The sequence below is a fragment of the Oryctolagus cuniculus genome, chromosome 12 (genome assembly GCF_051225735.1).
Source record: "Oryctolagus cuniculus isolate XC-2025 breed Fujian yellow rabbit chromosome 12, ASM5122573v1, whole genome shotgun sequence".
Classification (NCBI taxonomy): Eukaryota; Metazoa; Chordata; class Mammalia; order Lagomorpha; family Leporidae; genus Oryctolagus; species Oryctolagus cuniculus.
Window position 1 is genome coordinate 100,755,587 of NC_142878.1, and position 17,268 is coordinate 100,772,854.

At 48.5% G+C, this 17,268-nt stretch overlaps 1 protein-coding gene across 6 annotated transcripts in view; it reads right to left on the bottom strand.

Annotated features, from left to right (window-relative positions):
* Nucleotides 1–17,268, bottom strand: part of SEC11A (SEC11 homolog A, signal peptidase complex subunit) — an 82,435-nt gene that overhangs the window by 33,138 nt on the left and 32,029 nt on the right. For 4 of the 6 annotated variants that reach the window (XM_089310749.1, XM_008275310.5, XM_017337548.4 and 1 more), the window contains exon 1: nt 14,877–15,022. The exons of the other annotated variants lie outside the window; for them this stretch is intronic. Coding sequence is in view for 3 of the 4 variants with exons in the window: in XM_008275310.5 (XP_008273532.1) it covers nt 14,877–14,927 (51 nt within the window). In the remaining variant the exon portion in view is untranslated. Of the gene's footprint in view, nt 1–14,876; nt 15,023–17,268 lie in introns of those variants that run through there. 6 annotated transcript variants of the gene reach the window in all.

The following is a 17,268-nucleotide window of genomic DNA, read 5'->3' on the forward strand; positions in this document are numbered from 1 at the left end:
TAGCAACATGGACTTCCCCTCACCCAGATCAATTAGGTTCCAGCCGACGCTAATCCTAACCTGCCAACAGGAGAAAACCGACACTGTGTCATGCCCCACAGCAGGCCGATGATGCTGGATCACTTCCAACACGGAAGCAGTACTAACTCCTTCCTGCCAGACTAGACCCTGGATGCGGAGCAATCTTCCTCAGCCTTCCCATGGCCTTACAGATGCCTTATTGTGTATCACAGTATCCCACACAAATTGCTTCTGTCTAGAGAATGTATTTTATGGCAACCAAAATATAACAAAATTCCCTGCTCTTACTGCATCCCCCATCACTCAGAAGTAGCTGGCCTGAGAGAACGTGGAATGTTAGAGCAGTTATCAATTTGTCTCAACTCTAAATCCACCCTCTTTTGTGTTACTGAGGTCTATAAATACTTCTCCTTGGCCGGCAGGCTTAATGACGTTAGGTTTTCTTAAAGAAGGGTGCTGAAGGGACACTGCCAAGAGACAACAGGAGGGGCTTCTGATTCCAACATGCTGTGTTCCACACAGGAGTCGGCATGCAGCAGGCCGCGCAGTGCTCACCTCCATAACCATCGCAGACTGGCTCCAGCCTACACCCTCTTTCTGGCCAAGTCCTCAGCCTTCCAATGGGCCATTACTACTCTGGCAAACAACACCGCATCAACAGGCGCCAACCACGTGGCAGTCACTCCCTCTCCACGGCGACTCTCAGGCAGTGTTGTGCAGTTGGCAGGAGGTGCAGTCCTTGTCACACTCATCTGGGAAGTGGCAGTTATCTTCTGGACCCTCTTCAGGGTGCTCTTTTACCTCTCTTAGTAGTTAAGTGTCTTTTGCTTATTCACCCTCCAAAGGTCCACAATGGCCCATGGCCGGGACTAAACCTGGGAGGCAGGTAATCAAGCCAGGTCTCCCACATGAGTACCAGGAACCCAATCTCTTGGGCTTCCAAAGATCTGCACTAGCAAGAAGTTGGAGCCAGAGCCAGAACTATGAATTAAATCCAAGCACCATAATTGTGGGATGTGAGTGTTTTAACCACTAGTCCAAAAACCTGCCCATTAACGATTCTTTAAATTTTTCCTGTACAATTATTGATGTAGTTTCTGTCTTCTGAGTGACATAAATCACCTTTTGATGACACAGTATAGCATCATCTGATGGAAACCCTGTGGGGCTCTGAATCAGCTGCTTTTTCTACAGCTAGGATTCACTAGCCCGGGACTTAAAGTGTAGAATGAGATTGACTCTCTTACTATGACCTATGACCCCTAATGATCTGCAGTGAAATGTATACTTCCCATGCTCCCAACTTTGGATTCTGCTGTTTAGAGATTTTAATTCCCAAAGGAGATATCTACCCACCAGGAACACAACGGTTCCATTAAACTTGAAGTTGACTGCTACCTGGGCACTTTGTGCTCCTCATGCCAGTGAACCAAACTAATCCTGATCAGACAAAAACCAGACTGTTACTACACAACAAGGACAGTGAGTAGAACTGGAATACGGAAGATCCTCCAAGCCCTCTCTCAGCACTCCATGTAAAATTTAGGGAAAACAATCCAACTGAACCAGGACTATGTTCATTACTCAAATTTTTATTTTTAAAATTTTATTTATTTATTTGAAAGGTGGAATTACAGAGAGGGAGGGAAAGATAGAGATTTTCCATCTGCTGGTTCACTCCCTAAATGGCACAATGACTGGGGCTGGGTGGGCTGAAGCCAGGAACCTAGAACTCCATCTGGGTCTCCCATGTGGGTGGCAGGGGCCCGAACACGTGGGTCATCTTCCTCTGCCTTCCCAGGCACATTAGCAGAAACTGGAACAGAAGTGAAGCAGCCAGAACTCAAACCAGCACTTGTACTACTAAGCTTTTTGTTACCACAAGAAAATATCTGAGGCAACCAACTTTAGAAAGAGAAAGTTTATTCAGCTTACAGTTCTGGAGTTCAAGTGCAAGAATGTGAAGCACACTGGCTGGCCTCTGATGAGGAACAGTGGCACACGCGTGGAGGTTCACGTGGTGAGCCAGGTAGCTGAGAGAGACAGAACTCGGGGCCCCACTCACACTTTTTTTTTTTTTTTTTTTTTTTTTATTTATTTATTTTTTTTGACAGGCAGAGTGGACAGTGAGAGAGAGAGACAGAGAGAGAAAGGTCTTCCTTTGCCGTTGGATCACCCTCCAATGGCCGCCGCTGCAGCCGGCGCACCGCGCTGATCCGATGGCAGGAGCCAGGATCCAGGTGCTTTTCCTGGTCTCCCATGGGGTGCAGGGCCCAAGCACCTGGGCCATCCTCCACTGCACTCCCTGGCCATAGCAGAGAGCTGGCCTGGAAGAGGGGCAACCGGGACAGAATCCGGAGCCCCAACCGGGACTAGAACCCGGTGTGCCGGCGCCGCATGGTGGAGGATTAGCCTATTGAGCCACGGCGCCGGCTCCCACTCACACTTTAGAGCCAACCTTCTCTGGAGAACTACCTTCCAGGGCACAACGGACGACAAGGATTTCCCTTGCATGCTCCTCCTCAACACTGTAACTGGATTCCTTCCCACCCTGCAGTAACACATGACTCCGGGCTGAAACATCCACGTGAGTTTGGGAGCCACATCATATTCAAACCACAGCAGACGTGAGTCCTTCGGTAATGCCCCACCAGGCAAGAGGTTGTGATGAATTTAGGTTTTTGCTGGGGGCAGAGACAAAGAAAACTGCTGTAGCCACGGGACCAGCTACAGAAATAAAGGTGATGGCGTATTAGATAGAAACATAACCTTGCTTTTATGTTTATTTGAAAGCTAAGTATGACGAAAACAGGTCTGTACAGATGTCACGCTGACAAAGACTACAGCAGCTTCTGACTTTGTCACCTTGCATAAGCTAGAACTAGATTTCCCCCAATCCCCTTCCCTATATAGATCTGGATTAAAGTCGGCCAAAAAAGAGAAATTTGCCCAAGTTTTGGAAGGTGAAAGTGAAGCAGCTATGACTGCGCTGAAGGTCGCTGGTTAGAGGTGGTGAGACAGACACTGAAGGGCTGGCAGAACCTATTCTGTCCTCCTTCTAACGCTCCACAGCCAGCTCAGACTGGATATAGAAGCAGCTGCTTTTCCCAGGCTTGCCAAATGCTCTTTGTGGTCCAATCCGGTAGCAGGACATGGAGTTCTGCCCCGTATGTCACGGCAAGATGTCCACCCACACCAGTGCTTCAGAAGAGCTGGTTGGGGGCCAGCCCTGCGGTCCAGCAGATTAAGACACCAGCACCCCATTCTAGAGCGCAGTTCAAGTGCCAGCTCCTCCACTTCTGACCCACTTTGCTGCTAATGCACCAGGGAGAGCAGCGAATGATGGCTCAAGTAGCTGTGTCCCTGCCACCCACGTGGGAGACCCAGCTGGGAGTTCCTGGCTTGTGGCTTCAGACTTATCTGTTGCAGGCATTTAGGGAGTGAAGCAGCACACAGAAGATCTCTTTCTCTGTCTCTCTCTGTCACTCTGCCTTTCAAATAAATAGTCGTTTTTTTAAAAAAGAGCTCCTTAGTGACATTTATGATTCTTTAACTTCTGCTTTTATTCATTTTATTTGAAAGGCAGAGAGACAAAGACAGAGATCTCCCATTCACTGGTTCACTCCCCAAACACCTAAAAGCCAGACCTGGGTCAGGCTAAAGTCAGAAACTCAATCTAGGTCTCCCATGTGGGTGGCAGTGGCAGGGACCCAACTACATAGGCTATCACCCACTGCCACCCAGAATGTGCATTAGCAGAAGGCTGAAATGGAGAACAGAGCCAGGACTGGAACCCAGGCACGTATCCCAAGCAGCTATTTATCTACTGTGCCAACTACCTGTCCTTAACTCCTTAAGTATTTGCTTGCTCTACAACTGCGTAAAGTCATTCCTACAACAAATTCCTTATTCCCTAATATTCACAGTTCTTCCCAGACTAAACCCTGAGTGATCAACTGTGATTTTCAGCAAAGCGTCCTGCCCTGTGGATAATGTGTTGGGATTTTTTTTTTTTGGACAGGCAGAGTGGATAGTGAGAGAGAGACAGAGAGAAAGGTCTTCCTTTTGCCGTTGGTTCACCCTCCAATGGCCGCCATGGCCGGCACACTGCGGCCGGCGCACTGCGCTGATCCGAAGGCAGGAGCCAGGTGCTTCTCCTGGTCTCCCATGGGGTGCAGGCCCCAAGCACTTGGGCCATCCTCCACTGCACTCCCTGGCCACAGTAGAGAGCTGGCCTGGAAGAGGGGCAAGCGGGACAGAATCCGGCGACCCGACCGGGACTAGAACCTGGTGTGCCGGCGCCGCAAGGCGGAGGATTAGCTTACTGAGCTGCGGCGCCGGCCCAAAGTTTTGGGATTCTACTCTGCATCTCTTTCCTTGAAGTCAGAAGACAACCCTCTGGAGAAGAGGGACACTGTAATCACCATTTCTGCTTACAGGAAACCCATGTTTATTGTCGTGGGCTTGTGCCAAACGGTTGTGGGAATGAATATCCATGCTTCTCTTCATGCCTGCAGAGAGAACGGTGTGACAAAACTGAAAGATGGGAAGCAGCAAGGGGCAGCAGCAAGAAAGCACCTTCAGACCTTACGAGGTGTTGTAATCTGGACTTCACCCAACCACGTAAGATAGAAAATAACTTTTAGATGCTCAAGGAGAACATACACATGAATGCTATGGGAAGTATGGTTAAAACACATTTGTGACTTCCCTGTACATGTAATGGAGACTGATGTTAGTATTACCATATCGAAACTTTGCAATAAACAAATGAATGCTGACACCCTGCAGATGATAAAAATTTTTCTGATCCTAAAGAGTAGATTTTTTTCAAGATTTTATTTATTTATTTGACAGAGTTACAGACAGTGAGACACAGAGAGAGAGAGAGAGAAAGAGAGAAAGGTCTTCCTTCCGTTGGTTCACTCTCCAAATGGCACCAACAGCCGGAGCTGTGCCAATCTGAAGCCAGGAGCCAAGTGATTCCTCCTCATCTTCCGCGTGGGTGCAGGGGCCCAAGCACTTGGGCCATCCTCCACTGCCCTGCCGGGCCACAGCACAGAGCTGGACTGGAAGAGGGGCAACTGGGACTAGACCCCGGCGCCCATATGGGATGCTGGCACCGCAGGCAGAGGATTAACCTAGTGCACCACGGCGCTAGCCCCAGATTTGGTTTTGTTTTGTTTTGTTTTGTTTTTTTACAGGCAGAGTGGACAGTGTGAGAGAGAGACAGAGAAAAAGGTCTTCCTTTGCCATTGGTTTACCCTCTAATGGCCACCGAGGCTGGCGCGCTGCAGCCGGCGCACCACGCTGATCCGAAGGCAGGAGCCAGGTGCTTCCCCTGGTCTCCCATGGGGTGCAGGGCCCAGCGGCTTGAGCCATCCTCCTCTGCACTCCCGGGCCACAGCAGAGAGCTGGCCTGGAAGAGGGGCAACCGGGACAGAATCCGGCACCCCGACCAGGACTAGAACCTGGTGTGCTGGCGCCGCAGGCGGAGGATTAGCCTAGTGAGTCGCGGCACCGGCCCCCAGATTTGTTTTTAATAATCAAAAACATAATGCATTTTCTGTGCTAGATGCATTTCCAACTTGCTGCACGTTTAACTCACATTAAATCTCTGTCTGTGGACCAGCACTGTGGCGCAGTGGATTAAGCTGCTGTCTGAGACACTGGCATCCCATGTCAGAGTGCAGTTTGAGTCTTGGCTGCCCTGCTTCCAAGTAAGCTTCCTGCTAATGCATCTGGCCCAAGTTCTTGACACCCACTGCAATGCACACGGGAGACCCAGACTGAGCTCTCGGCATCAACCAGCCATGGCTACTGTGGCCATTTGGGGAATGAGCCAGCAGATGGAAGATCTCTCCATCTCTCTCTCTCTCTCTCGTCACTTTGTCTTCCAAATAAATAAATAAATAAATAAATCTTTTAAAAATGCACAGTGTTAATACTTTTTTTTATATATATATATTTTTTTTAACAGGCAGAGTGGACAGTGAGAGAGAGAGACAGAGAGAAAGGTCTTCCTTTTCCGTTGGTTCACCTCCCAGTGGCCGCTGTGGCCGGCGCACCGCGCTGATCCGAAGCCAGGTGCCAGGTGCTTCTCCTGGTCTCCCATGCAGGTGCAGGGCCCAAGCACTTGGGCCATCCTCCACTGCACTCCCGGCCCATAGCAGAGAGCTGGCCTGGAAGAGGGGCAACCGGGACAGAATCCGGCGCCCCGACCGGGACTAGAACCCGGTGTGCCAGCACTGCAGGTGGAGGATTAGCCTTTTGAGCCGTGGTGCCAGCAATACTTTTTTAAAGATTTTAAAAAATTTTTTATTTGAAAGGCAGAGTTATAGAGAGAGAAGGAGAGACAGAGAGAGATCTTCCATCTGCTGGTTCTTCCCCAAATGGCAGTGACAGCCAGGGCAGGGCCAAGCCCAAGCCAGGAGCCCAGAGCTTTTTCTGGCTCTCCTACTCAGGTACAGGGCCCAGGTACTGGGAAATCTGCTGCTGCCTTCCCAGGCGCATTAGCAGGAAGCTAGATTGAAACTGGGGCATCTGAGTCTCAAACTGATGCCCATATGGGATGCCAGCATCTCAGGCAGAGGCTTAACCTGTTATGCCACAGTGCCAGCCCCCAACAGTGTTAACATTTGTGTTAAGGGGCTGGCGCTGTGACACAGTGGGTAAAACTGCTGCCTGTACTACTGGCATCCCATATGGGCGCTGGTTCAAGTCCCAGCGGCTCCACTTCCAATCTGGCTCCCTGCCAAAGCACCTGAGAAAGCAGGAGAAAATCGCACAAGTGCTTGGGCCCCTGCTCCCACATGGGAGACCCAGAAGAAACTCCAGGCTGCAGGCTTCGGATCAGCTTAGCTCTGGATGTTGTGGCCATTTGTGGAGTAAACTAGTGGATGGAAGACCTTTCTTTGTCACTCTGCCTTTCAAATAAATCTTTTTTAAAAATTGTGTTAAGAACTCTTGCACATTTGCTGTTTTAGCTATTTGCAAATTTAAGAAAACTTGCTCTATTAAAGTAATAAATCAGCCTTAGAATTCCAGCTTAAAATGTGTAATCAATTGTTTTAGGTTTATGATTTGATCAGAAAGTTTACCATTTATTCAAACTGTTAAAACATTGTAAGAGAATTTAAGAAGTCTCAGATTTATAAAAATTATATAAATGCTCTGATTGTTGAATAACTGAAGTTCTTAAAAAGAAATTTTTAAAAATTTATAATTTAATTTCATTGTTTTTAAGATGTTTATATTTATACATTAAATCAAATATTAAAAGGCTCTTAAAAGTGATTCTTAAAACTTGCTATAAGCCGGCGCCACGGCTCACTAGGCTAATCCTCCGCCTAGCGGCGCCGGCACACCGGGTTCTAGTCCCGGTTGGGGCACCGGATTCTGTCCCGGTTGCCCCTCTTCCAGGCCAGCCCTCTGCTGTGGCCAGGGAGTGCAGTGGAGGATGGCCCAAGTGCTTGGGCCCTGCACCCCATGGGAGACCAGGAAAAGCACCTGGCTCCTGGCTCCTGCCATCGGATCAGCGCGGTGCGCCGGCCGCAGCGCGCCAGCCGCGGCGGCCATTGGAGGGTGAATCAACGGCAAAAGGAAGACCTTTCTCTCTGTCTCTCTCTCTCTCTCACTGTCCACTCTGCCTGTCAAAAAAATAAAAAAAAATTAAAAAAAAAAAACTTGCTATATTTGGGGCCGGCACCGTGGCATAGCGGGTAAAGCTGCAACCTGCGTATGGGCGCCAGTTCAAGTCTAGGCTGCTCCTCTTCCGATCCAGCTCTCTGCTATGTCCTGGGAAAGCATAGAAGATGGCCCAAATGCTTGGGCCCCTGCACCCGCATGGGAGACCCGGAAGCAGCTCCTGGCTCCTGGCTTCATATTGGTGCAGCTTGGGCCGTTGCAGCCATCTGGGGAGAGAACCAGTGGATGAAAGACCTCTTTCTCCTTCCCTCCTTCCCTCCCTCCTTCCCTCTCCCTCTCTCTCTCTCTGCCTCTCCTTCTTGCTCTGTGTAACTCTGCCTTTCAAATAAATAAATAAATCTTAAAAAAAAAAAACTTGCTATATTTTAAACAGATTTATAAACTGATTCTAAAAGCTAAAGAAAGAACATGTTTTTAAGATTTTAGTTTTTGGGAGCTGGTGCTATGGTGCAGAGGTTTAAGCTGCCAGCATCTCATATGGGCACGAGTTCCTTGTTCCCAGCTTCACTTCAGCCCAGCCCAGCCCAGCCCAGCCCAGCCTGGGCCACCATGAGCATCTGAGGAGTGAACCAGTAGATGGGAGTTTGCTTTCTCTATGTCTTTCTTTCCTGTGTCTGTCAATTTTTTTTTTTAATTTAAAGTAAAAATGTCACTTTAATATGCATCAAAATTCTTGCAATTTGGGGCAGGCATATGGTGCACTAGTTAAGATACTGCTTGGGATGCCTGTATTCCATATAAGAGTACCTGGATTTAAGTCCTGGCTCTGGTCCTGATTCCGCATTCCCACTAAGGCACACCCCTGAAGGCACCAGGCAATGGCTCAAATAGTTGTGTCCCTGCCACCCACATAGGAGACCCAGATTGAGTTCTGGGCTCCCAGCTTTGTCCTGGACTGACCACAGCTGTTGTTGACATTTAGGAAGTTAATCAAGACATGAAAGATCTCTCTCTGCCTTTCAAATAAATAAAACTTAAATTCCAAAAAAAAAGTCACATTAACCACTGCTGTATTAAAGCCAATCCACTAAACTTTTTGGAATTTTGCAAGCCAGTTGTTAAATACAGTGCTACTAAAAACTAGTAAAATTACATTAAAAATGAAGGTAAAAGATACTCTAAATTCATCAGTTCCTAATTATTTTACAATTTACTATCATCTATGTTTTTTTTTAAATAAACTTTACTTATTTATTTATTTGAAAGTCAAGAGTTATAGAAACAGAGAGAGGGAGAGACAGAAAGAGATTGTCCATCACTGGTTCACTCCCCAAATGGCCACAACAGCCAGGGCTAAGCCAGGCAGAAGCCAGGAGCTTCATCCAGGTCTCCCACATGGGTGGCAGGGGCGCAAGCACTTGAGTCACCTTCTGCTGCCTTTCCCAGGCTATTAGCAGGGAGCTGGATTGGAAGTGGAACATCCTGGACATGAACCAGGGCCCTCATGGGATGCCAGCGTCAGAGGTGGCAGCTTAACTGGCCGTGCCACACGCTGTGCCTCATCTGTGTTCTTGAGGTTATTCTTTTCATCTGTAAGGCATCCGGTTGTTGTGCTATTACCTGTCTCTTCCTAATTTCGCACTCAGTGATGTCACACTGGTACCAGGAAATTTGACATTTTGGAATTATTTACACCACAGAAACTGGCAAATCCTACAAAGCAGGGCTTCACAGATTAAGACAAGCCCCAGTAAAAGGTGATTTGATACTACAGTAAAGGAGCTACAACCAAGAAAAGGGAAGAGGACTAATAAAGTAGTACAGAACAGAGGGCAGGACACAGAGGCCATGCAGTCCTCCAGGGCAGTCCCCAAAGACACAGAAAGAACACAGATGTTAAAAATCAATGAACAAAAATGAGATACTGCTACACACCTATTGCAATGGCAAAATCTAGAACAATGACAGCACCAACGCTGGAGAGGATATGGAAAAAAGAAATTCACAGTCATTGCTAACGCGAATGCAAGGTGGGATAGCCACACCAGAAGACAATTTGCTGATTTGTAAAACTAAACATATTCTTACCATATGATCTGGCCATCCTCTTCCTTGGTATTTATCCAGAGAAGCTAAAAGCCTATGCCCACACAAAAACCTGAACACAGATATTTACAGCAGCTTTATTAAAAATTATCAAAACTTAAAAGCAATCAAGGGGCTGGTGCTGTGGCATAGTGAGCTAAGCCTCCCCCCAGTAGTGCCGGCATCCCATATATGTGCCATTTCTCATCCTGGCTGCTCTCTTCTTACGGCCTGGGAAAGCAGTGGAAGATGACCCAAGTCCTTGGGCCCCTGCACCCACGTAGGAGACCTAAAGGAAACTCCTGGCTCCTGGCTTTGGACTGGTTCAGCTCCAGCCATTGCTGCCATTTGGGGAGTAAACCAGCCAATGGAAGATCTTTCTTTATGTCTCTCCCTCTCTCTGTCTGTAAATCTACCTCTCAAATAAATAAATAAATAATTAAAAAAAAATAAAAAAAATTGAAAAAGAAATGAGCTACCAGGTCATGAAAAGGCATAGAGGAAACTTAAATGCTTACTACTAAGTGAAAGAAGCAATTTGAAAAGGCTATGTACTGCCTAAGTCCAGCTACCCATGTATGACATTCTAGAAAAGGCAAAACTATGGAAACAGTAAAAGGATTAGTAGTGGCCAAGGGTGGGAGTAAAGGGATAAAGAAGTGAAACAAAGAGGATTTTTATGGCAGGGAAATACACGGCACCACACATCTGTCCAAATGCACAGAACACGCAACACCAAGAGTGAATGCTAAGGGAAACTTTGGACTCTACAAGATTATGACGTGTCAGTGAAGGCACCTCAGTTATAGCAAACACACCATTCTGGTGAGAGATGCTGGTACTGGGGGAGCTTAGGCCTGTGTGGGGGCTGAGGGTTTGCGTGAAATTTCTGTATCTCTCCTCAATTTTGCTGTGAAACTAAACCTGCCCTAAGAAAAGGGCATCTTTTAAAAATTAAAGACAAAATAGTTAAAATTTAAAGAATACATACTCTATGATTCCATTTATATAAAATGAAAACCCCTATATACCAACAAAAAGAAATCAGGTTGGGCCAGGTCAAAGTCAAGAGCCAGGAACTCAATCTGGGTGTGTGAGTGATAGGGACCCACATACCTTCACCATCACCTACTGCCTCCCAGGGTGCACATTAGCAGGAAGCTGGAATGCACAGTAGAGCTGGGACACAAATCCAGGCACTCTTGATACGGGGTGCAGGTGCCCAGGCTGCAGCTTAACCTGCTACACCTAAAAGCCCACTCTTCAAACATTTTAAATGACCAGAATTTAGGGAGCAGCACCCTGGTGTAAATGAAAGGAGTTTATTTACAAAAGTATTCCTCCTGAACCTCCTAAGGGGGAAAAAAGAACAATAACCCAAGAGCAGGTGTTGTGACACAGCAGACGAAGCTACCACTTGGGACACCCGCATTCCATATGAAATGCAGGTTGGAGGGCTGGAGATCCAGCTTCCTGCTATTGCACCTGGGAAGGCGCAGAACCCATGTAGTTGGGTCCCTCGCACTCACACGGGGGCCCAGATGGAGTTCCCTAACTTCTGGTTTTAGCCTGGCACAATTCTGACTGTTGTCACCATTTGAGAAATGAACCAGAGAGTGAAAGACTGATCTCCCTGTGTCACTCTGCCTTTCAAATAAACAACAAATCTTTATAAAAAAGTAAAAGAGGGGCCAGCACTGTGGTGTAGCAGGTAAAGCCGCCGCCTGCAATGCCGGCATCCCATATGGACACCAGTTCTAGTCCCAGCTGCTCCACTTCTGATCCAGCTCTCTGCTATGGCCTGGGAATGCGGCAGAAGATGGCTAAGTCCTTGGGCCCATGACCCATGTGGGAAACCTGGAAGACGCTCCTGGTTCCTGGCTTCGGATCAGCACAGCTCGGCCATTGTGGCCAACTGGGGAGTGAACCAGCGGATGGAAGACCTCTCTCTCTGCCTCTCCTTCTCTGTGTTACTCTTTCAAATAAATAAATAAACCTTTAAAAAAATCGAAAGAAAACCTAAAGAATAAAATAACAGAAACATTTGATGATATATGCATAATATAAAATTAGGCATAAATAGAAAAGCTATGCAAATGAGTTTTTACAAGAATAGAACAAAAATTCTAGATTCTCTCCTCATTTGATTAGCTGTCAATACCTACAACTACTATATTTCAATTACCCTGAAGGTACGGAAGCAATGAATTCTGAACCACAATCATTCCATGCAGTGGAAAGAGAAGGGCAGGATAGCTTCTACTTCCTAACTTCACATTTCTGTTCCCTCAGCTTGTAATTCTGTTATAGTATGCATCGTACTGCTTATGTAATAATCAGCATTTTCTTTCTTTCACTATTAGAATGAGAAACTCTTCGAGGGCAGGAAGTGTGCCTTGTGTAACTCGGAAGCCTCAAATCCAGTGTTCAATGAATGCTCTTACTTCCTCTCCATCCTGAATTATCTAAATGATAACCAACCCACAAAGGTGACTGCTAAGGTCTTTCAAGACTCTCCTTGAAGCTGACTGAAATGTCTCTCAGTCTTCCTACCACTGCTAGAAACTGTCTTATCCTTTCTGGTCCCAGTGTTGAGGCTTTGAAATCAGAGCTGAGATCAAATCCAGGTCCTGCCATTCACCTTGGATCTTAGGCAAACTTTTAAAATCTCTCTAGCAGCAAAACACTGCCAACAACAATGCAGCTAATATCTATCATGTGCCGAGCACATTCTAAGAACTTGCTATGAATTAACTCAGTTAATCTTCATATCAGCTCATATACAATATAGACTGTAAATGCAAATATTGCCTCTGAAGGATACACTTAAAAATGGTGAGAACAGGGCCTGGCGTTGTGGTACAACAGGTTAAGCCACTGCCTGCAATGCCGGCATCCCATAGGAGTGCCAGTTCCAGTCCCAGGTGCTCCACTTCCAAGTTCTCCGCTAATGTGCCTGGGAAAGCACTTGGGCCCCTGCCACCCATGTGGGAGGCCCAGATGGAGTTCCAGGCTTCTGGCTTCCGCCTGGCCCAGCCCTGGCTGTTGCAGCTAGCTGGGGGGTGAATCAGCTGATGGAAGATCTTTCTCTCCCTCTCTCTCTGTAACTCTTTCTTCCTTCCATCTGATGGCTCACTCCCCAAATAGCTGCAATGGCCAGGACTGGGCTAGGCCAAAGCTGGGAGACAGGTGCTTCATCCGGATCTCCCACATGGACGCAGGGGCCCAAGCACTTGGGCTATCTTCTGCTGCTTTCCAGGAAAATTAGCAGGGAGCTGGATGGGAAGTGGGGCAGCCGGGACTCAAATGGGCACCTATGTGGGATGCTGGCCCCGCAGACGGCAGCTTAACATACTACGCCACAGTGCCAGCCCCGGTAACTTTGCCTTTCAAATAAATAAATAAATAAATCATTTAACAATGGTTAAAATGGCAAATGTTATATTTTATATACTTCTACCACAATGAGAAGATAAAGATAGGCACAGAGAGGTTAACTAGCCCAAAGCACACGCCAGTAAGGAACAGTTACCTCAAGCCTCTGAAGTCTAGCTTCTGAGTCCACACTCTCAACTTCTAGTCAGAACTGCTTCTCACAAAGCCTATTTTCTTCACATGTATAACAAGAACATTACCCACCTCCTCTGCACTTCAAACTATTCACAGAAAAATAGAATTAAAAGATAAGTTTATTTTGGAGCAAAAACCCATGCGTAGTTTTTACATAATACGCATTTCCCACAAATTTTTGGAAGACCCTCAGATGAAGCACTTCACACACAGCAAGAGCTCAAAAAAGTTCACACTTTGCCTTGGTCACTTTGTACCCACGGATGCTCCTTGAAGGCAGTCTGTCTTGTCTTTGTGTCACTGTGCCTAGCACAGCGTCCAATGGACAGCAGACCCAAAATAAACATTTTCTTCAGAGAAATATCTGTGATATCTAGAAACCCAAACATGGATAAGGGGCTGGCGCTGTGGCATAGTGGGTAAAACAAACACCTGCAATGCCGCCATCCCATTGGGCGCAGTTCAAGTCCTGGCTGCTCCACTTCTGATCCAGCTCCCTGCTAACAGCCAAGGAAAGCAGCAAGTGCTTGGGTCCCTGCACCAGTCCCGGAAGAAGCTCCCAACTCTGGTCGTTGCGGTCATCTGGGAAGTGAACCAGCAGATGCAAGACCTTTCTATCTCTCCCTCTGTCTGTAATTCTGCCTCTCAAATAAACAGATAAAATTTTTAAAAAAGCATTATACAACACGTAAAACATCTGGAGCGCTATCATAAACGATGTAACGACACCGGGACAGGTCTCGACAGCAATACTGGGAAGAGGTCCGACGCAAGCAAACCAGGTTCCACGCACACACCCGGTGTAGAACCAGGTTCTACACACACACCCAAAAGAAGGAACCTTTTCCAACGACGGAGTAATTACAACGCTATTCCCAGTCCCTTCTAACATATAATCTGGCAGACCAAGGCAGGGGAAGGTCTACAGACTAAACCAGGAGACCTAAATTTCAAGATCCCAGGGCTGCCAACCTGAGACGGGGAGCGGCCACCTTACTGCTAAGGGCAAGCAGAGTAACTCTTCCAACTTCAAAGAATGGTCCAAGGCAAAGTTCGGGCAGCCTCGCAGGACCCAAAAAGGATTGCGACCGACCGAAAGCAGCAAAATGGCTTTTGTGGGGCCTACAACCGCCCTCCCGAGCGGCCCCGGCAGCCGGATTAGCGGTGAACTGCTAACCCTCGTCTCCGGAACCCATCAGGAGTCGCTGGGCTGCGAGGCACCACGGGTCTGCCGCCGTACAACGTCTCCATCAGTAGGAAGCCCCAGCTCCCGCTCACAACGCGCCCCACGGTTTCCATCTGCTCCGCCGGCTCAAGGGCAGGAATGGAAGCTGCACACACCGCTGCCCCAGGCAGGCCCCGCGGTGGCAGGGGGCTAAACCCCGGGGCACACAAAGCAGCCTCCGACGGCCGACCCCACAGCCAGGGAAGGCTCCCGGCTTCAGACCCTCTCGGGCCCGCGGCTCGGGGCCCTGGGGTCCGTCGGGGTCCCGCAGTGGCGGCGTCCATGGGGACAAGGGGAAGTTGAGGAAACAGAGGGCGGCCAACCTCACCTGCCTCTTGTTCATTCGCCGCACATCGTCCAAAAAGTCTAGAGACAGCATGGTGGGGACAGCTAGCGGGACACGGGCAGCAGAGAGAGCGCGCAGCGACCAGAGAGGGCGGAACGGCTGGAGCTCGGGCCGGGCTCACACTGGACAAGACCCCGCGGCGCTTGCACTTCCGCTTCCGGGGCGGGTGCCGCCGCCGCCGCGGCCCCGCCTCTTCGCTTCGAGAGCGGACAAAGGGACGCGCGAGCCGGCTGGTCCGGTCCCGGGCCTGGCCTCGCCGTTGTGGGCCTCCCTGCTCCGTGCCGGGCCTGCGGAGCTGCGACCCGAGCGCGCGTCCAGCGCCCGGTCCCCGAGTCCCCTCGCTCAGGCGGCGACCCGGGGTTAGATAGGCCCGCCGCCTCCGGAGGGCGGGCCCTCGGCACGGCCAGCCAGTGGGGAGCCGCCTGTCGGGTCTGGGCGGGCAGAAGTGGCCCCTGAGTGGCCGGCGCGTGCCCGAGCGCCCCGCGGTGAGGGCTGGGTGTGGCACGGGACGTGTCGGCTGCCGGTTTGTTCTCGGGTCCGGCGCGCAGCGGAGCCGAGGATGGAGATGGTTCGCGTCAGGAGATGGGCGCGAGAGGCTTTGGAAGCACTGGACCAACCCGGAGCTTGCTGTCCGGCTGGGGACAACCTGAGGACGCGTGTCGCCAGGAAGTGCCTTCCTTCCCGGGCTTTGCCTCCTTGAACTCCGGTGTCACCTCGGGCACCAGGATGTGCCCCGCTTCTGGCCGCCTCCTGTCTCCTTTACGGAGAAACAGCGCCGGCCTTGGGGGTGCCAAGCTCTTAATACCCACCTCAGCCGTCAAGAACTAAAGCTGAATCTCTTGATGTTATTTCAGAGTAGTGGGACTCTGCCAGTACCGGGAAGCCGAGTGAAAGGGAGACCGCAACGCTTTGTGCTATCTTTGCAATTTTTAAAGTTGTAAATTATTTTATATATGTATGTATATATATATATGTTGGAGGATGGTTAGGATTAAAAAAAATTAACTTTGAGAGAAGAAATGGGGGAGCTGGAACTCTTCATACACTGCTGGTGGAAATGGAAAATGGTGCGGCCACTTTGGAAAACAGCCTGGTAGTTCCTCAAAAGGTTCAACACAGTTACTGTATTAAATAGTTCTCCAGGCATATATCCAAGGGAATTGGGAACTTTGGTCCAACAAAACCTGTGCCCAATGTTCTTAGCCACACTGCTCATAATTGCCAGTACAAATAAACGTTCACCAACTGATGAAGGCACAAACAGCGACAGAAAAGTGTTTGTACAATGGAATATGATTTGGCAATAAAAAGAAATACTGCAGCAGGAGTTAACAGTAAGTTAATTAGGGCTGCTGTTGTGACATAGTGGGGTAGGCCACCACCTGCAATGCTGGCATCCCGTATGAGTGCTGGTTCAAGTACCAGTTTCTCCACTTCTGATCCAGCTCTCTGCTAATGCTCCTGGGAAAACAGCGCAAGATGGACCAAGTGCTTGGACCCCTGCCACCCATGTAGGAGACCCAAATGAAGCTCTTGGCTCCTGGCTTCAGCCTGACCCAGCCCACTGTGGCTATTTGGTTAGTAAACCAACATATGAAAGATTCCTCTGTACCCCTCTCCCTCCCTTCCTCCCTCCCTTTCTCCCTTCATCTCTCTCTAACTCTGCCTTTCAAATAAATAGAAGAAGAAGAAGAAGAAGAGAATAGTGAAAGAAGCCAGTCACAAAAGACCAAATTATTACATGATTCCATTTTGTAAAATGTCCAAAATAGGCAAATCCATAGAGAGAAAGCAGTTTGTTCAGGACTGAGAGAACTGGAGGAAATGCAGAGTAACTGCTAATGGGTATGGAGTTTCACTGGGGAGGAGGAGGATGGTAGTACTTGTACAACTCCATGAACATACTAAAAACCATTGAATTATATACTTTAACTTAGTCAGTTGTATGGCATACAAATTATTCCCAATAAAACTGTTAGGAGAATGAATAGGAGAAGAGGTATGCAGTAAATACTTAATGAACTTAAAATGTGTGTGGGGGGCTATGATCTCCAATTGCTATCCCTAAGTGCCCAATGCTTAATGAGTTCAAAAATGAATTCTTGGGGCAGGCATTGTGGCTTAACAGATTAAGCCACTGCTTGTGACACCCTCATCCCATATCAGAGTGCCAGTTGGAGTCCTGGACACTTCACTTACCAAACAACTTCCTGGGAAAGGCTTCCTGCACCCAGGAAGCTGCAAATGATGGCTCAAGTACTTGAGCTCCTGTTACCCATATGGGAAACCCAGTTGGAGTCCCTGGGTCCTGGCTTCTGCCTGGCCCAACTCTAGCTGTTTACAGCCATTTGAGGCGTGAACCAGCAGATGGAAG